We start from the raw sequence: 26,330 nt of genomic DNA, 5'->3' as shown, positions 1-26,330 counted from the left end.
TTCCCATAGAGACACCAGCCCAAAGTGCCCTGAGTCCTTCCCCAGCCTCCCAGCTCTGTCACCCCTCTGTCCTGCTCTTTGCCACTTCTCTGAAACCCTATTCCTGCAGGCCAGGACAGTCTGCTGTGCTCTGTGCAAACAGGGCTTTTTCTTGGCACATGCTCAGCTCACCGAGCAACAGAAAGCACCAATCCACCAGTGGGACATGTGCCAGGGGTTAGGATCACCCAGTAAAGAGATCAGGAGCATTAAGGAGACCAATGAGTGAGAGATGACAGGGTTACCTGGTGTGCTCTCCTCTGCTCTCATAGTTGTTTTCTCTGGGGTGCCCAACAATGGTGAGGTTTTCATCCTTGTGACTGTGGTTGTCTCTGGTGAGGGGGACATCTCTGCTGGGGGGGACGTCACTGCTGGGATGGACGTCTCTGGCACGGCACTGGATATCATTGTGGACATCTCCGATGTGGCACTGGATGCCATTGTGCTGGTCATCTCTGCTGCGGTTGACGTCTCTGCAGAGGTGGGCATCACTGATGAGGTGGACATCTCTGTGGAGGTGGGCATCACTGTTGAGGTGGACATCTCTGCTGAGGTGGACATCTCTGCTGAGGTGGGCATCTCTGCAGAGGTGGGCATCACTGCTGAGGTGGACATCTCTGTGGAGGTGGGCATCACTGTTGAGGTGGACATCTCTGCGGAGGTGGACGTCTCTGGTGGGCTAGTGGGTGCGCTGGTCGAGTATGTTGGGCTGGATGTTCCTGCTAAGGAGGTCATTAGTGCAATGGCAATGGACACGAAAAGCAGAGCTGGACAAATAATGGGGGAAGAGAGCATGGAACTCTCTCCCATCATTTTGGGAGTCTGTCTGCAGTGCAGTCAGGTCTGGGAAGGAAGTCCAGGGGCACTAAAGGGAACAGTGAGTTACAGTGGACAGGGTTACCTGATGTGCTCTCCTCCACTGTGGTCATATCAGGCAGTGAGTACAGCAGTGGTAGGGCAGAGGATGGCATTTCTGTCTCTGGTAAAGCAGACATCTCTCTCATGGTTGTTTGCCATGGGTTGGGTGTGACTGCTAGGGTTGTCATTGGCACTGTGGTGGCCATGTCCACTAGGAAGGATTCCTCTGCTCTGGGGGATGATTGCACCATGGCCGTTGTCTGCAATGAGCTTGTCTCCTCCTCTGTGTTGGTTGTTAATCCAGTTGTGGCCATCTCCTCTGTGAAGACTGTTGATGCTGTGGAGGTTGTCTCCAGTGCTGTGTATGTTGGTGTTGGCTCTGCTTGTTTTGACTCAGACTCCTCTGTGAAAAAAAAAAGAAGGAGAACACTCCACACATGAGCATTGTGCAATGGGTATGTCTGTGTGGTAGCTACAAGCCCAGATCCTCAAGTATGAAGTGAAATCAAGAGCAATTACTCTGATGGCATGGTCCTTCTTATTTGGGGTCAATGGAGAGAATGGAGGTGTGTAACAGCCAATTTAAAATTTTTATTGGAAGTGGTATTTCCAGATGGTCAGCAGGGTAAGGTTCAGGGGTGGCATTTGCTCCCAGCCCCTGGACTCCACAGCCCAGGCACACTCTGAGACTCCACAGCTCCTAGCATGAAGGGGGAAACTGTGGGACTGCTGGCAGCAGCAGGGCTTGGGCCTGTCCCCATTGTGAATGTCCTTCTGCAGAGGATCAGGGCATCCCCAGGAGCAGTCTGGGCAGTGGTCTTGGGATGGTGCTTGGTGCAAGGGCAGGAGTGGACCAGGCTGAATCATCTGTTGGATACATCCAGCCTGTAGAAGGCACTGGAGCTATGAATGCAGGCAAGAAATAAATGGTATTTAAAAAGGCTCTGTGTGATGTGTTCACAAGTCTGGTAGCAATTTTTATTCTTTTCTTCTAAGTGAAAAACACTGGTGTAGCTAACACTTCCTTCCAGCACGGATTCAGCTCCCCAGGCTCTTACTCTCTAAGGAAATGTGGAAAACTGCAATATTGATACAAAACACCTGAACAGTCTGTTGTCTTCAGCAATGCTTGGTTCATGATGATCAGTTGTTAATACATGAGAAAATAAGATACAAATAAATTCTCCTAAAAAATAATGGGAAAGTAAAATGAACACAGCAAGGTGAAAGAGTACTCAAAATGGATGGATATTTGCAAAGGAAAAAGGCATTAATGGACCTAAATGAAGGAAGACTTGAAAAATATGGAAACAATCCAAAGTGAATTGTGAGCTATGACAGTCTGAGCTGTGATTGTGAAGTTATTATTGCCCATAAGAAATCCATTAAGAATTCACCTAACTCCATTCTTCCCTGATAAACATTGCTTATCAGAGATAGCTTTGTCACTGATTTTGAACTGTTTCCTTATTGCCACTGCCAGGGGATTAGATGGAACAATTGTCCTGCATATCTGCAATGTATATCTGATCCTTGGGGTTTTTAATTGCTTTGCATGGATGAGCAAGCACAATTTTTACATAACGAGTAAACTACAAATCTGTAGGGGGATAGAATATAAGAAAATAAAAATAGTGTAGAAAGTAATCTTACCCCTCAGGAGTTGCAGCTGGGCCAATTATCAAAGATTAGGAACAAGCCTGATTTTAACAGGCCACAGCTGTAACCAATGAGAAGAAGATGCTATAAAAGAGTGGGGTGGCTGGTTGAGAGGGGAACTGGAGTCAGTTGGTTGCTTTGTGAAGAAGAAAGAGTCAGTGCTCTGAGGAGATGCCCATGAGAAACACCCAGAAGTTGTGGAGCTTTTGTGATAGGAGACAACAGTATGGAACCCCTGCAATAAGATGACAACACAAATCTGTGCTGGTTCTGCCGGGTCAGTGGAATGAAAGGACAGGATTTGGGGCAGGAGGAAAAGTGTGGGAGTACCTGAACAGACAACAGAAGCATCTTCATAGTGGGCACAGTTGTGGATCCTCCACCCCGTGTGGTTGCAGCGCAGCAAGGACGCCTCATTTCCGCTGCACCTCACGTTGTCCAGCACAATGTCACCTGAGCCCTGCCCAAAGTAGGCACTTCCCAGAGCTGCGATGGCCCTGCCACAGCCCAGCTGCCTGCACACAACCTGGGCGTCAGCGAGGTCCCAGAAGTCATCGCACACTGTCCCCGACCGTCCCCGGTAGTAGATCTCAACACGACCTTCACACCGGTGCCTTCCGTTCACCAGATGGACGTAGGGAGCTTTGGGAGAGAGGGCATGGGCACAAAACAGTCAGGGAAATAGGCTGGAAGGGACTAGAAGGAGCATCTATTCTGCCTTCTCCCCTTGTTGTCCCTAGAAGGTGTTGCCCAGTCCGTTATTAAGTGCCTGTGAGGACAGAGGTGATTTGTTCCTTTTTTATTCCTCTCTTCCAGTTCTTAAAATCAGCCACGTGGTTTTATGCAAGATCCCTGCAGTAAAGTTAGGCAGCAGGCTAAGTGCAAGGAGTTTAAGCAAGAAAAGAAATTTTTGGGGCAAGATTAAGGACTGAGAGTCCACACATCACCAAATCCTATAGCTTATAAGAGTAACTTTAGTGGAAGAATTCCACCAAATGTTCTACAGAATGGATGATGGTTTCAATAGTATTATAAAGATTTCAATAGGAGTTCAGTGGCTTTATTTCTTATATATCAGTAAAATTTATTACATTTTGAAATAAAGAAATAACCTATCCTGTATGCAACTGATTACTGCATTCATTCAGGTAAAGCCTATCTGCTTTTCAGTTTTATATCTTGTTTAGACATTGTGGTGTGATCAGTATGAAAATCCTGATTTTAGAGATGCATTTTTGATGAAGAAGTTTATTAAAGACTTTGCTATCAAGTGTAAGCAAGCAAATAAATGTTTTAACTTTGGATTTGCAGTATTTACACTCTGGAAATCAAAACATGCAGCTGCACTTGTTATATTTTACATCGCTGCCAAGTATATATTTACCTTATTATTAAACACTAAGTCATCCAAAGCAAAACAAATTTCAGAAGTTAACACCTCCAGGATTTCTTCACTGCACCCAATTCTTTGCTGTTGATCCAGAAGTACAGTCAAGATGGTGACCAAACTTAATTTGCCCTGATTTGTATGACTTTCAAAGGGCAAAGCTATAAAAGTGCCCCTTGACTTATATCTGACTTGTTCCTTCAAATATCTACTTGAGCATGCACATTTTTGAACCCTACTCACAGGGTTTTTGAGAGGTGAAACAGCAAACCTGGCAAAAAGTCAGAGTGGGATTAGGAAATTAAGCCAATTTAAGCCAGTTTTATTTGCTTTCATTCAAGGGCTGTCATCACTGTGAGAGCATAACCATCAGCTGGGGATGAAATTGGATAGGCTGAATCCTCCCTCACACTTCAAAGGTATCAAAAAGACAAAAGGCCTGTGATTATACAAATATAGCAAATACTCTGTTCAGGGACACAGAGGCAGAGAGCAGAACCAGAGCAGCCAGAGTGAGATGAGTTACCACCAGAAAAGCAGGAGGCAGAGGGAGAGAATTGATGGGGTGAATGGTGGCAATATAAATTATCATCACGAAGCTTAAATAACTCATTAGAAAAGTCATCAGCAATTATTCTAAGATATACACAGAACTATTAACTCAAAGTCACCCAAACCACTCAGGAGATAGAGAGTAATCATAGAAGGAAAAATTCTATGATCATAAAAAATGTTGAACTAAAAGTATTTAATCTCTCATAATTTTTAGATGTCCATCATTTAACCACAGTGCTAGAGTGTGAAAATCTAACTTCATGTTATATTTTGCTAAATTGTACATAATACCCAGAAGAACCAAATGATACAAGTAATATTATATATATAGCATATGTGCACGCACATATACTCTGGAATAACATACACATGGAAAATATGTAAAGAAATAAATCTTTCCATGGTTTTGAGATCAGATTTTTGGAACTGGAAGAATACCTCATTCATGACATACTCACAGACACAATTCTTGCAATGATACAAGGCACTAAGATGAGTAGACTCTGTGGCAGCAAAATGAACTCCACAAAATGGTTCCAATCATTTTTATCATCCACTCTGATGATTAGTTCATAATTTTAGTAGAACAAAACTCTGCTCTTTCATCCAATTCCCAATCTTTTGCCCAAACCAATACCAGCCTGAATTTAATTTCTGCTCTTGAAACCAACCAAGAGGACTCCAAGAAGTCTTTATAATTTTTTTTATGTGCCCTGGAACAAGTCTTAAGTCTTTTACCTGTTTTGGCCTCCAGAACTGCTGGACCCAGCAAGAGAAGCCATGTCAAAACCATGGGGGTACCCATCTCACCAGGTGCTGTTGGTAAAGAGGACCTCACAATATATACTCTCTATTTCTGAAGGGGAGTGGCTCTCCAGGTCTCTTTCTCTTCAGAAGAACAATAAAACAACCACAGCCCTCTAATCTGAAACAAACATGTGTTTGATTTGTTATTTAATATTTTGTAACTTCCTGGGTTTTGCAAAAAGACAATATCTCAAGAGTAACATTTTCCATTGCCTGGAAGGAAGTATTTATGCTACCATAGGTTTCACAATCATCTCATTGTACCAAAAAAAAAGAGAGCTCGTGTCCAAAGAAACCTTTCAGTTCTGGCTGATGCATCTCAGCATTTTTCTTTCATGAGGAGGTTCCTGGTCAGGTCTTGGGTTGGTAGTAGAATCTTGAAACTTAAATGGGTTTCTTGCAGCAAAATAGCAAGAGACCTTTGCCAGTTGATGTGGCAGGTCTTCTTGGGGAGCCAGAAATGTCCTCAAGCTTCAGCAGACTTTAAAGAAAACAAGATCAGACCTGGTGGCCCTGTTTAAATATAACTGGGGGGTCTCTGAAGAACCTTGCAGCTGAAGCCAACAGCTCCAGCCCCAGTACAAACCAATTATTTTTGGGGCATGTTAAAGTACAAGCCAAAATTCCAAAAAACTCACTGTCAGACAGATTGCAAGGAAATGTCAGAGAATCAGGGTCAACTGATAACTTTTTGTGCAAACACCGTGGAAAAAAATCAATGGATTTCATGCATAGTGAAGGAAATTACATAGATTGAAACTAATTTTGTTCTAAAATTTCATTTGATCCTTTGAACCAACAAATTGGAGGAAAAAAAATCTTGATTTCTTCAGATAAAGAAAATGTCTTAATATATTCCTTGTTTAATTTTACACGGTGACAATAACAATAACAGCTGTGTCATTCTTTGAAGAATGAATCCAAGGTTTTTCTACAATATGAAATAATGCTTAATTCTCATTCATAACTCTCTTGCCAGAGTGGTTATTTTCCTCTGTTTCTGTGTTTCTAACAATTTAACAAGAAAATCTGATGATCGTCCTAACACTGAAGAGTCAGAACACTGTTCTCCATCTCATCCTCCCTACCTCCACAGCCATCATGTCTTGCATGGAATTATCACCAGTTAAAATTGTTGCCACATATGAATTCATTGCCTCCAGGGACAGCCATCAAGCAGGAAGACCAAAGCCCAGGGGGAAAAGAGAATGATCTAAAACATCTTTCCACACAGGCCAATATCATTGGAATGGAAGAAGGAAGTGAAAAATATAAGAGGCCAAAGATAACTTTGGAAGCCTTGAAAGTGAACATTCAGAATGGTAAATATGTTTCTTCTTTATCCAAACAACCACATTTGCACATGAATGAGGATATGTACACAACACCTGGTATTCACTATTCATATTCTGGTTTTGACACCCTGACAAGAATGAAAAATCCAGTTTATTTGAGTGGCCAATCAAACACTGCAATCAGTGAAACAAGAATGAGTGATGGGTCACAGTTCTTCTCCAAACCCTTGTAATAACTGAAAAAGGGTAAGGAGGAAGGGGAACACAAAAGGAATTCCCAGGTGGTTCAAGTGCAAAAAAAAAGTCTTAAGCTGCCCAGGCAAAAGATCAATATTGATTGTTTGATTAGTTCTTCACTACCTTCTTCATAAATAAATTAGTCATTTCAAAAATCAAGATATTTCTAGAGATCTTTATTATCAGACAATCTCTGCACAATGGAAATCAATAAATAATTTGTTTTAATTAACCTTAGTTAGTGAGTGCAAATACCATACAGTATTTCACCATTCCCCCTGGCTAGATAAATCTCTTGCAGTAACACATTTTTGTTCTCAAGGTCTTCTTCTGGCAGCTTGAGGTATTTCCCAGCACATCACTCTGAGTGTGCTCTACACTGAGTCTTGAAAACACCATTTCTTCTGCTGACAATTGTGAGGGCACTTTGCAAACATACTGGGTTTTTAAAGGTAAAAACGGAAACCACTGGAAGGACAAACAAGATTATTCAGCTTTCACCCATGAATATAGGAAATTATCTGCACTGGAATAAGGATATCCACAGCCTTCTCCACAAAGGAGTGATAGTCTGAATCCAGGCAGGAAGGTTTGTGGCAGAGAGATCATTTCCCAATCTCATGACCCTTTCCTCATCATCAAACCCAGTTTTCTTGAATCCTGCATTTCTATAATGCTTGTGTACCAAGGGAGATAGCAAGAAATGAGGAGGAATCTGAAACATCTACCACCTGAGCAGTTTGGCAACACTTTCTGCAGCAATATTTAATATGAAAACCGGTGAACTTGGTAATTCTACCTGGTATTTTATCCAGCCTTGGTATTTCTCCATCTGGGAGCCCTGGCACAGATATGCTATGGGAAAACTCAGCTCTGAACAGCACAGGGATGGTGAAGATTGGGACACCAGGATCTAGGCCTGGGGTCTTTCTGCTTGTCTGTGAAAATAATATTGAGAGAATAGAAGTGTAAAAACCACCATCAAGATGTACCCTGCAAGATGGTGTGGTAGCAGCAGCACAGCAGCAGGGACAGGGAAAGGGGAATACAGCAGGTCTGGGAAGAGCACAGGGGAAGGTTCTGTTCTACAGAGTTAGGAAAGCCCAGGTCCAGGAGAGCCCTTGCTGTGCTGAGCAGATGGCTGCGTTCCTGTGAGCCCAGGCAGTCTCTGGTCCAGAGAACAGGTGAAGGCAGCTCAGCCTTCTGAGGTGCTCTGCCCTCCAAAGGTGGCTGCAGGCAGAGTGGGGAGGAGGACCCTAAATCCTTGTTCCTCAAGCATGGAAAAAAACCTCTCACTTTCTGTGTGCAGTGCCAGCCCCTACCTGTGTGTGATCCCTTCTTTACATCACAGAGAGGTGGTGAGAGCCCTGCCTGGAACCATGAGGAGAAGGCAGCTTGGAGGAACAAATGGTACAGGGTGCGGGGCTGGTTCCTGTCAGAGCTGCCCTCATCCTCCTGGTCAGGTCAGGATGTCACCCAAGAGCACAGCTCACCTTCCTCACACGTCACCACTTTGGCTCATCTTGCACATCTGACACTGCTCAGTTCCAAATGAACTTGCCACTTTCACAGCTGGCTGGAAAACAGGAATGTCTCAAGAAGGGCATTTCTCAATCAATACCAGTGACCTTTCCATCTGTATTAAGCAGCTCCTTCCAAATAAATTCTTCCTTTTTTTATTGTTTTTTTTTTTTGTTTTTTGTTTTTTTTTTTTTTTGTTTTCACATGGGGTAGGAGAGAGATCACCCTTCCTTATAGGAACTTATCTACATTTTCTCCTTCCCACCCATTCCAGGTGTAGAAATGTGTGAGAGCAAGAGCAGGAATCATTGCTTGGCAAAGTCACTTTGTCAGAAGCCACGTTCTCAAACCCAGCAGTGTTAGCCATGAGTTCACACATACAAGTGGGATGTTTGCAAGTACACACACAAAAAAAAAAAAGAGTATTGCTCAAAAAACCATTTTCTTTCCTGTTGTTTTTAATTACACATTTAAGCAACCGGATTATATTCATCCTCCATATAAAATCGTATAAATAGCCTACATTTATTCAGAGAAATATGGATTTGGGAAGAACCAATCTCCCAAAGTCAGGAATGCTGTACAGCAATAATTCCTCACACGCAGTCCCTGAGTAAATTTGCTTATGGCTCATTATTGAGATTTTGTTACTGGAAATAAACATTTTTTTGTACTATTTCCCAGTGTATCTGTGGTGCTACACAGGTGTTTCATCTGCATATCAGCAAGGGCCAAATAAATCAGTTCTTGTTTCTCAAGTCACCTATTTCAGTCTTCTCAGACAGACATTCAATGAGGAATTCAACAGAAAAGCTTTGAAACCTCCAGCACTGAAGGTGCTTGTTTGGATGCTGGGATGAAAGAATGAATCCTTCTTTACACCTCAGGTTTTAAAATCAGGTTGCTTTATAAATTCAGTTCATGGTAACATCAGGTGTAATCTTGATTCTTCAGACATGGTCTGGATGGTGGAATAGCCAAGTAAGAGCTGCCCTTCACACTGATTGCAAACCCAAATAACGAAGCAGGTGGCTGGTGAAAGCGTCCTTCCACCTCCATGGAAGGAACTGGAGCTGCCTCTCAAAGTTTCTGGTATGGGATGGCCTCCTGCAGTCTCCTCTTCCAAAGAAACCCTCCCACTGTGAGAGCAGCAGCTACCAGCACCATGGTGGTCACAGCCAGAGGAATGTGGGAGCTGGCAGCAGGCTCTGAGCTCAGAGTCTCCCCTTTTGCCTGGATGGCAGAGGCCAGCCCTGTGCATAAAAGAGTCAGAGAGAAACTTACTGTTTTGGTTTTTTTCCCTGAGCCAGTTAATTGCAAAGATAATTAGGCAAAGAGAATTTGAGTTAAAAAGCTCTAATCTTGATCTGATCGGAAAACTGCGCATTATTTCACAAATTATTCTGTGTCCATACAAAACAAGTAAAGATTGTGGCAAAAAATTAAAGAGAAACTGGGAGTCTGTAGTGATTGCACTTAAAGACCTTAAGATGTTGCTTTCTGGTAGTGGAAACAGCAGCTACAGGACACTGAGAAACAGCATTTCCAAGAGGACTTAGACATTGATTGCAAATAAATAACAGACATGCAAATTAGGTGCAGAAAGCTTTGGAAAATTAATATAAATCAGATTAGTTACATCTCATCCCTCTTCCCATAGAACTTAACCAATTGCCACTTGATAGGTGCAGAACAAAGAATGGATCTAAACTCTGATAGAAAGAGCTTGTAAATCTAATAGAACTATTTTATATAAATAAAAAATAATAAACCCCCATAAGAATTATAGCCAAATTGTAAATAAACCAGCAAAAGCACATTTCAGAGCTGTATTTCCTGTCTGAACTGAAATGCAAACAGACAGTAACACACAGAGTCTTACGTTATTCAAGATATTTAAACTTACCAATGTTCCTGCTCTCAGCGTGAGCTTCCCGAAGCTGCACGGGTCCAACAACAACATTCACTTGCTCGTGGGAAGAATCTGCATTCCTCCTGAACCTGCTAACACAGCCTTGGTAGCAGCGGGAGGGGAAGTCGTGGTACCTGCACACCAGCAGCTCGCAGCGCAGGAACACCGACGGGAATCGGTTCACGAACGAGAAGGCGTTAAACCCAAACCGAGCGATGTCGCTCCGTGGCGAGGGGAAGAGAGAGTAGGTAGAGTCACTAGCACACCTGGAAGGACATGAAATCAACAGATTAGCCATTAACTCACAGCTTGTCATGAGCAGAAGCACTATTGCACCCTCTCTTTGAGTTAAACCCAAACCGAGCGACGTCGCCGCGTGGCGAGGGGAAGAGAGCGTAGCTAGGGTCACTAGCACACCTGGGAGGGCATAAAACCAACATTAGGACATAAAATCAACATAAAATCAACAAGATTAGCTATGAACTCCCAGCTTTTCGTGAGCAGAAGCACTATTACACCTTCTCTTTGCAATGAGTTTCAAGGTTAAGTAAAAAACCAGGAAGTAAAAGAGAAATTAAAAGGCTTAAAAAAAAAAAAAGTGCTTTTAGAAAGAAGAGAACTTACTTAAATGTGCACAGCACAGAAATTTCATAGCTTAACAAGTTCTGTGTAAACATGAATAGCTGAAAAGTGGCTAGTAAACATGGATAGCTGAAAAATGGTTCTGCTGGTTTCTGTGTTTCAGGTGAGAGCCTGTTATGCATTTGCAAAGAGGATTAACTGTATGAAAAGAGGCCCTTGAAAGTTGTTGCAGAAGAGAAAGTTCTCCTTTCTTCTCTGGAAGCATAAAACTAATTTTAATATACTTTTTTTTATTTTTAATAAACATTCTCTTTAGTGCTCCAATGTACTTTGGTACGAATTTAGGCAAAGTGGTTTAGGTTTCTAGAATAGTAAGAAAAGGCTTAAGGAATTTCTCTTTTTGAGTAGACAGTTTTGTACTCCAGTTATGATGCTGTAAAACTCATGATGTACAGAAATGTATAGCCATGGACACCCCTCCTTTTCATACAACTATTTTAGAAACAAAGTCTGACCTCAATTTCCTCACTGCCTCCTTGGGTGAACTCTCAGTGCTTGACTGCAACTTCTGAATGACATTTGGTCACCATTCTGAATTTTACTCAGGCTTTGCCAAAAAGTTGTTCTTAGAAGAACATTTGCCCTGAGAATTGCAACCAACGTACACTGGTCCTAAATCACCTCATTTCACAAATTAAGTTCTTTTAGAACAACACATAGAGACGATTTTAAAGTAATTTTGTACAAAGTTCTTACCCACTCTTGCTCAATTCATAGACCAGTGTCCTGAAATCACTAGAATTAGGTGATGCCACACAGGTGTCCACAAACACGGTCAGATTTTGGTCAGAGCTGTGAAGAGAAGCTTGGAGGAACAAATTCTGATTCATTTCAACATAGTAAGGGAAGTCATGCACTGGCCACTGGAAAGATGAGGAGTTGTAGAACGTCAGGCTCACTTCGTATCTGCCATACTGGGTTTTGTTGACATCAATGACATCATCAGCAATGTACATGACCTGAACCCAGGTGTTCTGCAGCATTTTGCAGCTGATGTGCAAGTGAAGGTCCTTTTGCCGCTTGATGACTTGGCCAGGAGCAGGCACTTTAATCACGTTGGAGTAGGTGATCGTTTCGTTGTTGCCCTGTTTGACACGTTAAATGAGTGTTAAATTACCACATGGGGTCATGTTCACTGTGAGCATTATTAACTTCTGTATGTGCCAGGTCCTGGCAGTCAGAAAGGACCTGTCACACTGAAAAATCCCAAGCATCCACGATGGGATTGCTCACTTAACTCTCCCCTCTGTTTTTGTTCTCTAGAACATTCTGAAATAGGTACAGGGAAGGGTGTAGGTACCCTGGGAAGGAGAAGTATAAATATTTAACCAAATTCAGCCTTCAGAAACACATGCTCCTTTTCTGTGTTTTGCATGCCTGTGGCCTACAACACCCTTTGCAATCCATGACAATTTTCTAAATGTCTATTAAATTCGCATGCCCAGAGCTGTCCCAAATATCTTGACACCAACCTGTCTACTTGTACCACAGTTGCTGTATGAAATGTTGAATATAACCTCAGTTGATGTAATTTCTGGTCTACACTGAGGGTCTGCCAGGCTGATGTTCCCCACTGAGTAGCCCTGGGACTGGAGATAGTGTCTGTCTACCACTGCATACATGTAGGTTGGCAAGCACAGAAGGGCTGGGGAAAAAAAAAAATATGAATTATTAGTGATTTTGGGTACTTGATAATGTTTTCATATCGCAAGTCCAACAAATGCAATCACTGCTGCCATTTAGAGAAGAGAATTCATAAGCTAAACCACTTATTTTTACACTGAGATTTCGATATGAGTAAGCAATAGGACAGTAATGGAACAGGTCACCCAAAGTAGTAGCTTTCAATATTTCATCCTTTGAATATTTCTAGACACTCAGCCAGACCAGTTCTTAATGGATCTGACCTGGTGTTGGCAGTAGCTCTGTTTTGAATAGATTCCAAAAGTCCCTTCTAACCAACATTTCTACGACTCTGTGAAAGTTTGTCCAGAAAGATACAAAAATACATATGAATTATGATGTGGTACAAAGACTATAAGTTTAGAAAATAACAGAAAACATCTAAAGGCAAGTAAATGGAATATTTTGAAAGAAGAAAATGTAGTTATTTTCTCAAAGTGAGTAATCAATAATCAGTCACAAAACTCAAACAGGAATATCATCTCTGTGAGATTCCTTCAACAACATTAACAAATACTTATGTATAAAAGCTTTTGAGCAAAGAAAACACTACTAAGAGAACAGAACTACAAATAGAATGGAAATTTACTGGTGTTCTGGTCTGCTGGAAGGGACTGATACTGAGCCTTAAAACTTCCACTGGAATATCTGGAGTAAAATCTCACAGACATGAAGTTTGAAGATGAGGTGTATGTGAGATGAGAACTAGAACAAATCCTTCCAAGTAGAGGAGAAGATTTGGGTGGCCCATCATAGATCTCAATATAGTCATTTTGGCATCCACCTTGCAACCTGAGGAAGAAATGAGAATACATTAAAAAATGCATTTGCTGAACTTTGGGGTTTAAATGCTGAACAAACATTATAATAGGATTCTGCACTCACACATTTCTCATGTGTATTTATCATTCACTTATAGGATGGGAAATGTGCCCAGGAACTGTGGATGCAGTTGAGATTTGGAATTTTTTTAATTGCCCAAACATTAAGTGGTTTACTTACTGAATGTTATCAAATGTGAGCATGATGAGGAAATTGTTTGTTACATGTATTTGCCACAAACAATCTGCTTTATCTGAAGGGTTCAAAGAAGGACTCTGAAATGTTCCAGAGGACTTAAAAAGTATATCACCACAAATAATTTTTTGACCTGAAAAGGAAAGGAAAAAAAGAAATTAAGGGATAAAAGTGATTAATTTAGATTTCCTTCAGATCAAATAAAAATATGTTCTATATACAGAAACCATGGCAACACAAATCTAAATCTCAAAAGAAACACAATGATTGTGCTCCTCTCAGTTAGGCTACAAGAGTGATGAACTCTTCAGAGAATTGTGACCTGTGCTTGCAGTTAGCAACTCTGTAGGCTTCAGGCACATGGGTATGAAATAAAGTAAAAGATGAAATAAAATCAGAGAATGAACAAAAGAAAATGTCCCATGTAATCCACATACTCTGAAATCCACCCCCTGCCATAGAATCACTCAAACACAAAAGATTAATGAATAGCCAAAAGATTAATGAATAGCATATAAAGAATTAAAACCAGAAAGGATTTTTCCCAATGTATTATACTGTGCAAATGAAACAGCTCACTCCTGCGAAACAGTAATTATGACACTTCAAGAGTAATGGATTGGAGAAAATGGATTGGAGAAATGGGAAAAAACAAATAAAAATACAAACCTGGAGGATTTGTAACAAGGGCTGTGCTTGTGGCAGCTGTATGTGACAAAGAAAAGGAAGCAGGTGAGGCACTGGAGGATGAGGGAGCATGGCAAGGTTTTCTACCACCCCTGGGGTTGTTGGTGCCACCCTGACACTGGGCAATGGAGAGCATGGGGGTCTCAGCAGAATGCTTTCCCATGGTGAATCAACCAAAACCAAAATCCTGCACTCATCCCAAACGTACATTTAAAGTCCAGTGAAAACAGACCAAAAGCAGGAATCTTCCCTTGAGAGAGCCTTGACAATGCTCTATGATTTTCAGGGCCCCATGACTTCAGTCTCAGCTGTTGTGCTTTTCCCAGGTGCTGCTCTCCCTTAGAGGAGACTAAACCCCAAACTCTGAGGCACTAATTGTTTCTGCAGAAATCAGCAGCCAGAAAACCCAGGAGAAATTCAGACCCACCTGAAGAAGCAGAGATGGTGGGGCTGGGTGTAGTTATGTTTCCAGCATCTGTAGGGGAGGAAAGGAAAGAGGCAGGTGAGTTCTGTTGGATGAAGATCCTTGCCTGCCCTTCTCCCAGTGCTGGGCACATTGCTGCCAGCTTGGCACATGGGCAATGGAGAGCCTGGGGGTGTCAGCAGAATGGTCTCTCATGGTGGGACCAACCAAAAACACAATCCCACACATATCCCCAGCCAAGAGGGGACACTTTGTGAAAGAGTCCCAGCATGCAGGCAGTCAGACCAGTGGTACCTGAGCACACAACACCAGCATCTTCATTGTGGCCACACTTGTGGACACCCCAGCCGTTGTGGCCGCACTTTAAGAGGGACGACTCCAACCCTGTGCAGTTCACATCATCCAGGTAGATGCTGCCACTGCCTTGTCCAAAGGAGGCCCCTGATGTTGCAGAAACAGCAGCTCCACATCCCAGCTGCCTGCACACCACCTGGGCATCTCTCAGGTCCCAGCCATCGTCACAGACGGTGCCCCGGCCCCCAGAGTGGGAAATCTCCACGCGACCCTCGCAGCGGCTCCTGCCGTTCACCAGGCTGATGGTGGAGGCATCTGGGAAAGAAGGAGATACAGATCCTCTAGTACAAAGGCACCTCCTCTTGCCGGGGTGATGCCTTTGTCAACCTAGAAATGAAACAACACAGTTTTGGGGATAATTTTTGTATAGGAAGTAATATAAAAGTGGATCTTTGTTGGAGGCCTCCAGGGAAGATATGGAAAAATATCCACAGAAGCCACAAAATGTCCACAAATGGTGATGCAACTCCCCCCTGTCCAAGTCCCTTCAAAGTCCTCTTTGCCTTCAGATGGGACTATACTTTGTTGATGAAAATGTGTCTGAAGAGCCATTTTTTGGCCTTGTTAGCCAGGAAGAACCATGATGGCATGGGGATCCTGGAATGGGTTTTGACTTCCTGCCTAGGAAAATGCTGGTGCTAAGTTACAATAAGAAGCTACACAGCTACAAATACGTGTGTAAAGGATACAGAGAATATATAAAGGAAAAAAAGATAAAAACCAAGATCACATCAGGGCCTTGGAATCAGTCTATGAGTTTCAGGCCACCACAACTCCAAGTGTTGGCTGGGTTAACTGCTTTTCCTGGCTTCTCCTCTCCCAGGAGAAAACTAAACCCCAAACTCTGAGGCACTAATTCTTTCTGCAAAAAACAGCAGCCAGAAAACCCAGGAGAAATTCAGACCCACTGTAGGAGCAGGGAAGGTGGTGCTGGGAGTGGTTGTGCCTGTGCTTGTGGCAGCTGTAGGGGAGGAAAGGAAAGAGGCAGGTGAGGCCTGTTGGATGAAGGTTTGTGCTTGACTTTCTCCACTGCTGGGCACATTGCTGCCAGCTTGGCACATGGGCAATGGAGAGCCTGGGGGTGTCAGCAGAATGGTCTCTCATGGTCAGATCAACCAAAAACATGACCCTGCACTCATCCCAAACAAATAATCTAATTCCAACTAAGACCACCTTCTGAAAAAAGTCACAGTATGCAAGAAGTGAAACCAGTGGTACCTGAGCACACAACACCAGCATCTTCACGGTGGCCACAATTGTGGACACCCCAGCCACGGTGGCTACACTGGAAAAGAGACAACTCCCATCCTGTGCAGTTCACATCATCCAGGTAGATGCTGCCACTGCCTTGTCCAAAGGAGGCCCCTGATGTTGCAGAAACAGCAGCTCCACATCCCAGCTGCCTGCACACCACCTGGGCATCTCTCAGGTCCCAGCCATCGTCACAGACGGTGCCCCGGCCCCCAGAGTGGGAAATCTCCACGCGACCCTCGCAGCGGCTCCTGCCGTTCACCAGGCTGATGGTGGCATCTGGGAAAGAAGGAGGTGTGGAAGACATGGGAAGAGATTTTAGCACAAAGGCATTTTCTCTTGCCAGAGAGAAATTTCAGGCCACCACATCTCCCAGTCTTGGCTGCATTAAACTGCTTTTCCTGGCATCTCCTCTCCCAGGGAGAAAACCAGACAACAAACTCTGAGACATTAATTTTTTCTGTAGAAAGCAGCAGCCAGAAAACCCAGGAGAAATTCAGACCCACCTGAAGGAATGGAGATGGGGCTGTCTGTAGTTGTGCTTGTGGCAGCTGTAGGGGAGGAAAGGAAAGAGACAGGTGAGGCCTGTTGGATGAAGATCCATGCCTGCCCTTCTCCCAGTGCTGGGCACGTTGCTGCCAGCTTGGCACATGGGCAATGGAGAGCCTGGGGTGTCAGCAGAACGGTCTCTCATGGTGGGACCAACCAAAAACATAATCCCCAACACACATCCATATCCAGCCAAGAGGGGACACTTTGTGAAAGAGTCCCAGCATGCAGGCAGTCAAACCAATGGTACCTGAGCACACAACACCAGCATCTTTTCTGTGGTCACACGTGTGGACGCCCCAGCCACGGTGGCTGCACTGGAAGATGGATGACTCCCAGCCTGCACAGCTCACATAGTCCAGGTAGATGCTGCCACTGCCTTGTCCAAAGGAGGCCCCTGATGTTGCAGAAACAGCAGCTCCACATCCCAGCTGCCTGCACACCACCTGGGCATCTCTCAGGTCCCAGCCATTGTCACAGACGGTGCCCCGGCCCCCAGAGTGGGAAATCTCCACGCGACCCTCGCAGCGGCTCCTGCCGTTCACCAGGCTGATGGTGGCATCTGGGAAAGAAAGAGGTGTGGAAAACTTGGGAAGAGCCTCTAGCACAAAGGCACCTCCTCTTGCCAGGGCCTTGACATCAGACTATGAATTTCAGGCCACCACAACTCCCAGTCTTGGCTGTGTTAAACTGCTTTTCCTGGCTTCTCCCCTTTCAGGGAGAAGACCAAACACAAACCTCTGCCCCACTAACTATCCATACATGAGAAATCACCAGAAAAATGTGGACAAAGTCAGACTCACCTGAAGGAGTGGCCAACTTGAACTTGGGTGGATCTTTGGCTGTGGCATCTGTAGGGAAGAAAGAGGAAGTAGCAAGTGAGCTCCTGGTGGATGAAGGATACTCCCAAGGATACTCCCAAGACTGGGGATGTTGGTGCCACCGTGGAACATGGGAGATGGAGAGCTTGATGGTGTCACCACAGCGGTCCTTCATTGTGGGATCAACCAAAAACATAATCCCACACTCATTCCCAACACACACCAAATTCCAGCCAGCAAAAACCACAAGCAAGTGCCTTTCCTTGCCAGGGCCTGGGCAATGCTCTATGATCAAGCTACCACGACTCCCAGTCTCAGCTGCATTCTGCTGTGCTTTTCCGAGGCTCTACTCTGCCTTGGAGAAGACTAAACCCCAAACTCTGAGGCACAAATTGTTTCTGCAGAAAGCAGCAGCCAGGAAACCCAGCAGAAATTCAGAACTCACCTGAAGGAGCAGAGACAGTGAGGCTGGCTGTGGCATTGGTGGCATCTGCAGGGGAGGAAAGGAAAGAAACAATTAGGGCTCTGTTGGATGAAGTAGGGTGGCCAGGTTTCTCCCAGTGCTGGGCATGGTGCTGCCACCCTGTCCCATGGCAGATGGAGAGCTTGGGGGTGTCAGCAGGGTGGTTTTTCATGGTGGGATCAACCAGAAACATAACCCTGCTCTCATTGCCAGCACACACCAAATTCCAGCCAGCAAAGACCTTCCCTTGCTGGCACCTTGGCATGGGTCTGCAAGTTTCAGGCCACCAGGAGTGCCACCCTTGGCTTCAGATGTGCTTTTCCTGGGCTCTGCTGTCCCATGGAGGTAACCAAACCCCAAACTCTGCAGAAATTACTGGTTCCTCAAAAGCACTGGCCAGAAATTTCAGAGAGACTCAGACCCACCTGGAGGAATGGAAGGCATTAACATGGATGTACCAGTGGTTGTGGCATATGGAGACATGGAAGATGAAGCAGGTGAGTCCCTGGTGGGTGAAGAATCATGATCCCAATGGTGGGGATGTTGGTCCAACCCTGTCAAATTGGAGATGGAGAGCAATGTGTCAATATCCAGGCTGATCTTTTGAGGAAGGAGTAAGGAAACCAAGAATTTTTTGACACGTATTCAGAACACTTTTTTTCCCTATAAAACGAGACTTAATTTTTTTGGTCGCCCTGAGATGTTGTGGATTTCCCTTCACTGGCCACTTTCCAGGTCAGACATGGCTCTGAGCATCTGTTTTAAAATGTCTCTGCTTCTTTTGGGAGATTTAAGCCAGAAGATTATTAAAATTGCCTTGTAATTGCCCAAATCACTCCATAATTCTTGACTCCATGGGTGCATTACTTTCAGATTCTTGTTGTACACGGCTGCTTTCAGGGACTTAATTTACAATACATCTGACAAACAAATTCATATCAGGTTTGTTTTCCCTAGAGACCTACATCTTCTGGGATGCAGGGCAAAGATCTGGTTTCTGTGAAATAAGAGATAATTAGTAATGTCATATTCCACAAGGGTGTGGTAGCCTCACAAAATTATCTTTTCAATTAATAAAAAGATGCAAACAGGGACAACTGAAGGCAAATCTCCCAACTAGCAAACCTGTTTTTCATACATGCATGTTTGGATTAATGTCTGGCCAGACTAAAGAGAATAATTTGGATTTTTGACTAATACTTTAAATTTTTAGTTGCAATTCTTAATTTGTATTTGCTAGGAATAGATAGAATTTGCTGGGAGATCAATAAACCAAGCATTAAACTCTTATTGATAACCTAATAAAGTGAAATACTGAAAATTTACAGGAAGAGGTGCCTGGTCATGAGTAATACAGAATATTTTTGGAACTCCCTTAAATCTGTGCTTCTAACCACAGTACTTTCAGTTGTTTGTATACACAGGTTTATCTGTAAAATTAAATTAGTCATAAAAATCCCCAAAACAAGAACAAAGAAAACTTGCATAAATGTATTCATGATTTTAATGCAAGAAGATATCAGTGACCTGCTTGGTTAGGCTCAATGTCTGATACAGCATTTTACAAGTGCTGTGTCTTTCTCAGGCCTTTTTTATCTGAGTAGCACACACAAAGTACTTGGTAATTTCCAGATATATAGAAAGTGACTTTATGCAGTGAGACAGATATCAGACCCTTTTGGTTTCTTTGTTCTACAATTTCATTGTTTTAAATGTCTCTTATTCTGATTTCCTTGGATTAGTTTTCATTTCTCTGTTTCTCTTTGTATAATTCAAGCATTTTCAACCATCTTTTGAAAAGCAGTGGGCAAAATTAGCAATGCACACTCTATCACCAATATTCCCATGAATATAATGAGTGTTTTTTTCTAATTTATAGGTGCAAAAAGCAGTGAACAAAGAGGTGTCTAAGAAGAAATTCTTAGCAGGAGCATAGGATTTCAGATATCTTCTGTGAAAGAGGAATGAGAGTCATACCTTTTTTATTAATTTGTTGGGTTTTTGTTGTTTTAGCTTTTTTAAAATACTGATAGTACTTAGAAAGTCCTAGGCAATACTAAATATTGGTTTCTGAGGAAACCCAACGCTGTTTTGTATTTTTACACATGCAGGCTGGATTGTTACAGTCTCCAGATTTTTATTCCACCTTCCTGAAAGTCCCAAATTAGGGAAATGCACACACCTGGGGCTTCCTGACACCCTACAGCACAGCAGCTGTGTCTTTCTGTTGCACTCCCATTAAATGATATAAAGCTAAATAAGTATGTCCCACTAAATAAGTATTGGGTGGTTCTGCGTGCATTTGCTAGGGGGAATTTGAAGTACTATAAAGCAGATATGCATTACAGCCAAAGAAACTATAATCCCTCATAATTCCATAATGGAAGCCACAGATTTATAAGAACAAGGTCTCTCAGTTTTTCATGTTAGATTTCTTTTTAAATTTGGTTCAAACTTAGCTGCAAGACACTACTGCAAAACAATGATAATTTCATCACACTAAATTCACTTCAACAAAAATAATACTTAATTGTGGCATTGATTGGTTTGTATTTTTAATAAGACAACCTGATGTTATCTAATTTCAATCTGTCTTCCAGTCTTTCCAAAGGGTTGATTAAACTGGCCTGTGAGTGCTGTGTATAGACCCAGAGCAGCAAAGCAAGACACCCTTTTTCCTACCTTTTTGGGAAGAATAATTTTTGTGTAGATGAGGTGAGATGGCATCCAGGAGTGCTGCATTTATCAGGAATAACCACAGCAAGTCCCTGTTGGCACCCATCTTGTCAAGAGATCCCAGTAAAACTGAGATTTTATACTCTGCACTGCTAAAAACCGGGGCTCCCAAGGTCAGCCTGGCCCATGCTGTGTCTGATTTATTATGCAATATTTTTTATGATTACCTGATCTTTGCAGAAGGATTATATAGGAGTGGTAAAGTTTCCATTTCCTAGATAATTTGTATTACTAGGAAGAAAAGTAACTCTCTGCCAGCCAAAACCAGGATATTCCTTTATTATAAATTATCTTTAACCGTATGTGCTGGCCCAGAGCTACCTTTGGAACCAGACTGGTGAATATATGTGTTTCTTTGCCTCAACCATCCCAGTTTTATTATTTTATTCTTAATAGGTAATTGCTTGATTATACAGACTATAAGGTATTGCAGGATGAAGCAGCAAATTCACAGTAGATTTTCTGATAAATTCTTCAGCAGAGAGTCCTGGTCTCAAAAATTATTATATTTTAGTTCTCCATTTGAAACTGTAGGTTTGTTTCCCTGCTGTTTGTACATAAAAAACCCCCTCATAAATGGGATTAAGTCAGGAATAAAAGGTAAATTCATGCCATTTTTTTAACATACCCTAAGTGGAACTCACCTGCAGGCCTCTGTTGAGCTTGCTCTGCTTTACCAGGATCTTCCCTCAATCTGCACCTGTGGTCCTCAGATGTGTCTGCCAGCAGGACTCCCTTCAACCCCTTCAATCACACAGTTTATAAAAAAGACAAGAAGGGTGAACTGAAATCAAAAGTCCTGTTGAGCTGGTTTCCTTGGTTGGTCTGTGTGAAGTTTTAATGGAGTTTAGGATGACTTGGGGGCACGACAAGTCCTGTCTGCTGGGGTCATTTTATTGCATTCCTACTCTTTCTGCTCACCTGATGAGGAGAAATAGAGCTCATCTAGAAACAGGCCACTTGTTGGTCTGATATTCTTTTCATCACACCCCATCCAGGCTGTATCTCTGTTTATTTTGGCTACCAGACCAGCTACAACCAAACTGGAGTGGTTGGACATAACTCAATATTCTTGCTGGTGTGCTCCAACCCTCCTTGTGTAGAAAAGCACAGCTGGGGTCTAGAACAAGGGGAATAAAGAGTGCTCTTCCTGCAAAGGTTCACAGTGCTCAAATTGAGGAAAGAACGACAAAAGGCCAGAGTCCAGAAACAGAATCAGAAGCTGTTAAAGCTGTTACTGAGAAGAGCAAACAAACTGGAGGACAATGGTAAATACAACCGATTGTACTCACATGTTAATAAAGAAATGGAAGCCTGAACATTGCTATTCACAGCTCCACTGCTCCTGACTGCCTGAAAAGAGCAAAAACAATGCCATGTGCTCAGTGGAGTAATCACACACTGTCATTGGGAGAGGCTCATGAGGTCAATCCTGCTTTAAGATTCATGAAAAATGAGCAAGACTTGTCTCAGTGGTGCCTGGTGTCAGGTTGGGAAGCAATGGGCATGAACTGAGGTACAATAAACACAACATAAGGAAAAAGAATTCCACTGTGAGGCTGGACAAGCAGTGGGATAGGGTGCCCAGCAATTTTATAGATTCCTCAAGATATTATTCAAGATATTCACACCAACTGGACAGTCCTGAGCAGCTTGTTTTCTTTGACCCTGCTTTGAGCAAGGAGATGGACTTGGGGGTCTCCAGATTGTCCTGCCATAGCTGCTTTGAGACACTGTGAACAGAAAATTTATGGATGATATCAAGGAGTTTCAGCAACAGAGAAGGACTAAATGTTCAATTTATCCGCAATAATAAAATCTGCTAGCAAGGTTCATGAACACATGAACATTTCAGGCTACTTCCTGCATTTCTGGCACTTCCAGTAAGTGTTCTTTAACTTATATGAGGACCTATGCCTTAATAACAGGCACCTTTGATTTGCAGAGGATAAAATCCCAATGTAATCTACAAAACATGCCTCAGATTATCTGTTCTATCTATTGTACACACAGAGATTACAGCAGCAGGAAGTTTTGTGAAAAACAGAGTAATATAAAAATCCACAAAAAAAATGAGTTATGAGACTGCATTTTTGCTAGCAGATCAGACATATATATATATATATATATCACATCAGGAATAAATGAAACTTTTGCCTTGGCTCTTGACTGCTGATTAGTGAGATAAAATGGGAACAAATTTGTTTTACTGTGATCAAAGGCCTTGAGACACAGGAAACTTTAAGACATTTGTCTAAGAATATCAGCCTCAACTCTTGCAAGTGTTGGAGCAAGTGTTCAATAAATTATACTGTTATAGTTGGATTAAAAATCAAATTTTTTTATGCAATTTCAATCAAAAATGAAGTTACTATTGAATTTTTCAATCACAGTTGTCATTTTTAGTGGCTCTTAGAGCTGTTAAACACGACAGAAAGCTCTGCTGTGTTCATTGATCAATCATTTTCTTTCAGTTTAACAAAGGAGTAAGAAGACTTACAATAACACTTTGTGCTATAGATCCATGGACTGGTTTTCTGTCATATGCTTCTTGCAGGAGGGAGCTTGAACAAAATTATTCTCTCTGTATCTGCCTGGGAATGCTCTGCAGGACTTCAATTCCTGTATCTGTCCCTTTTCATTTTGTGTGGCACCAGATGGGCCATATCCCACCAGGGGAGCACCCAGCACTCAGACTTTTACTCTTAGTCTCCTTTGCTTTGTCCCCACAAAAGGAAAAATTTTCAGCTTTACGTTTAAGAAAGAGGCAAAAATAAATATCAGATGTTTTATGAAAAGCCATATTCAGGTGAAATCAATCTGTACACCACCCATGCCTGTGTCTGACATTTGGGGGTGTCCTGGGTTTCATGTCCTCAAAAGCCCTTGTATGAACAGACCTGCACTTCCCTTGGGACATGACACATGTGCATTTTTGTCACATAGTGAATGAATGTCCCCAACAGCCAGAATTTCCTGTATTTGAAGGATTTCTGGGAGAGAGTGTGAGAATAACTTTGGTGGATGCTTCATGGTGGGCCATATCTGCTCCTGCCTTAGTAACTCTGCAGCTGAATTCTTTCCTACTGTGTTATTCCTGATCCTCAAACCTGGCTCTTGACCTCCACCCCCTTTTTATACTCCTCTATTCAAATCACCCTCAGTTCTTTGAAGTGTTTTTTAGCTGTAGTGTTCATTTAATGCCAGTTTCCCTTCTGAGTTTTACTGAGAGAAAAATCTCCTGACTGGTGGAGTCTGGGACAAGTGGCTCACTGGAAGAGGTGGTGTGGACACAGAAAGCAACTTGGCTCCAAGACTTGCAGCTCTCTTCAGTCTTCATCTGTTCACTTCTTGCCCTGCCCTTGCCTTTAGGCCAGCAGGAAGGAAATGATGCTGCCAGTTGCCAAGGGGAGTGGCTCCAGGAAAGTCAGATCTCCACATGCAAAAAGGCCTAAACGCAGGAAAAAACACTGGTGCTCAAAAGAGAGACTCCACCAGAGGTGTTGTGCTGCTGCTGGGGGCTTTGTGGTGGACATCTAAACCTAAGGGAAGTCCAGAGGAAAGGAATATGCATTACTATAGGGGGATACAGTATGGGTAAATGAAAGTGGTATAGAATGTAATCTTATCCCCTAAAGAGTTGCAGCTGAACCAATTACTAAAGATTAGGAGCAGGCCTGATGATAACAGGCCACACCTGTAGCAAATAAGAACAGTGTTATAAAAGAGTGGATTGGTAGGAACTGGAGTCAGATGGCTCCTGCAAGGACCAGGAACAGTCAGTGCTTAGAGGAGCTGCCTGTGAGAAACATTGAGGTACAAAACTCTGGGGATATGGAACCCTTGCACTATAATGATAATAGAACTCTTGATATACAAGGCAACACATTTCTGTCTGTGTGAAAGATATTTTCAAAGCAGGAAGCAGAGAAGGAATCAGTCATTTAGCAACTCCATGGTAATTACTTCTCATCACTAATCCGTTTATAATCTCTTGCTCAACTTTTATGATACTTTAAAGCTGATACAAACTGATAAACTTCAAAGTCCTTCTCCAGAAAGATAAAACTGACCTTAAATACGCCATTTTGTCTAAATGCTTTTACCTGTTCTTTTACCTTTTCAAGAATGTGTTTCTATGTTTGCCTTTAGCCAGCCTCATTATTTCTTCTTTTGTTCTCACAACTTGACAAGAATTACGCATTTCTGAAGCCTTTTAATGACTCATGAGCTTTGAAAATGTATTGGAAACTAATTCTTTGGCCACAATATTACATCTTTGTCAAAGATTTTTGTTCATCCTATATACCTCCCAAAAATTATCAAAATTAAAAAGAAGTCATCTTAAAGCAATATTCCCTTCTGCTTAAACACAGAAATGAAAAAAAAAAACCAAACCTAAATTAAACTGCTTTAAAAATAATAAACTGTATTTACTTGCAATGTTAGTGGATTAAAAAAACCCTTGTTACTAAATTTTGGTATGTATAGTGTTTAAGGACATTCAAAAGCTAATACAGTAAGAATTCATTTTTGTAATATGATTGTGGTACCATGTCTCACAGTACTTGTGTTTCAAGTCTATTTATGTGCAGAGAAACACCTGTGGTCCTAAGGGAAAGAAAAAAACCCTACATTAAATTTACATAATATTCTTTATACTAAAGAAGCCAATTGCACTAAAGGTTGTGATTCTCAAACATGTAAGTCCACATTTCTAGCCAAGAGTGGTTTTGATAATTTCCCCACTCAGCCCAGCTTCTGCAAAGTCTTCACAGAAATTCCCTGGACAGCAGATGTCTACAAGTGCTGCTCCATGCTTTGTGTCTTCCAGGAAGTTTTTCTTTTAAAGCTCAAAAACCAGGAAAAGCCCCAAAGCATCAAGCAGTTTATCTTAGGAATGTGCAGCTTTAATAATTAAAATCTGCACCAAAGAAAAATTACCAATGAACAAAAGAAATTTCTATCTGCAGTCCAGTACTCAGTGCAACACAGTCCAGTTTTCTGAGCTGCATGTTTTATTTTCTCTGAATCACACAGGTGGCAAGATAGAAAGCAAAGTGTAGTATGTGCCATTTCCTTTCACATTTTCCTTTTTTCCCACCTAACGGGGCAGATAATTTCTGCCAGTGTGCTTTTTATGGTGTGAGGGATGCTGTACATCTGACCATGTGAGGCAGCAGTATTTACTGAATGAGTGGGCAATGGCAACTGTGAATACACCTCACCTTACCCACACTTTGCAAGGCATTCTATAACAATTCATAGACAGGGAAAAGAGGTTAGTTAATTTTGCCACAGTAAAGGAAACCAGTTTTACACATATATTGCTGTATCAAATATTGCATGATGGCAAATATGCATTGGCATTTAACTGTGAGCCAAGAGAAACCATTAAAATAAAATATTTGAATTAGCAAATGTTTAAATAAG

The 26,330-nt window shown here is 42.3% G+C and overlaps 2 protein-coding genes across 2 annotated transcripts; both read right to left on the bottom strand.

Moving 5' to 3' along the window:
• Positions 1-2,546: 2,546 nt before the first annotated feature.
• Positions 2,547-17,873, bottom strand: LOC139599250 (scavenger receptor cysteine-rich domain-containing protein DMBT1-like). Its single transcript, XM_071446373.1, has 7 exons — positions 17,681-17,873; positions 17,119-17,439; positions 16,287-16,607; positions 15,009-15,332; positions 7,745-7,750; positions 2,887-3,198; positions 2,547-2,566 (listed from the first exon to the last, which is right to left on the bottom strand). The coding sequence occupies exons 1-7, from the start codon at positions 17,871-17,873 to the stop codon at positions 2,547-2,549; spliced, it is 1,497 nt and encodes a 498-aa protein (XP_071302474.1).
• On the bottom strand, positions 9,439-14,856 carry LOC139599053 (scavenger receptor cysteine-rich domain-containing protein DMBT1-like). The gene is made up of 5 exons (XM_071446015.1): positions 14,727-14,856; positions 12,385-12,557; positions 11,609-11,997; positions 10,265-10,536; positions 9,439-9,611 (listed from the first exon to the last, which is right to left on the bottom strand). The coding sequence occupies exons 1-5, from the start codon at positions 14,854-14,856 to the stop codon at positions 9,439-9,441; spliced, it is 1,137 nt and encodes a 378-aa protein (XP_071302116.1).
• Positions 17,874-26,330: the final 8,457 nt, after the last annotated feature.

This window comes from Agelaius tricolor, unplaced genomic scaffold, assembly GCF_023055355.1.
Source record: "Agelaius tricolor isolate 1412-34295 unplaced genomic scaffold, bAgeTri1.0.p SCAF_22, whole genome shotgun sequence".
NCBI lineage: Eukaryota > Metazoa > Chordata > Aves > Passeriformes > Icteridae > Agelaius > Agelaius tricolor.
Note: the sequence above shows the minus strand (reverse complement) of the source record. Positions and strands in the feature narration are given on the sequence as shown.

Bases quoted from the DNA above. Each gene is read 5' to 3' on its own strand.
- LOC139599250 (XM_071446373.1), bottom strand. From the start codon at position 17,873: ATGAAGGACCGCTGTGGTGACACCATCAAGCTCTCCATCTCCCATGTT. The intron at 17,440-17,680 runs GTGAGTCTGACT...TTTCTTTCCCAG, and splicing joins CAAGTTGGCCACTCCTTCAG to ATGCCACCATCAGCCTGGTG. The intron at 15,333-16,286 runs GTTTCACTTCTT...CTTCTTTCCCAG, and splicing joins TGTGTGCTCAGGTACCACTG to ATGCCTCCACCATCAGCCTG.
- LOC139599053 (XM_071446015.1), bottom strand. From the start codon at position 14,856: ATGTGCCCAGCACTGGGAGAAGGGCAGGCAAGGATCTTCATCCAACAG. The intron at 12,558-14,726 runs GTGGGTCTGAAT...TTTTTTCCCCAG, and splicing joins CACCATCTCTGCTTCTTCAG to CCCTTCTGTGCTTGCCAACC. The intron at 11,998-12,384 runs GTTGGTGTCAAG...CGTGTCAAACAG, and splicing joins ACTGTGGTACAAGTAGACAG to GGCAACAACGAAACGATCAC.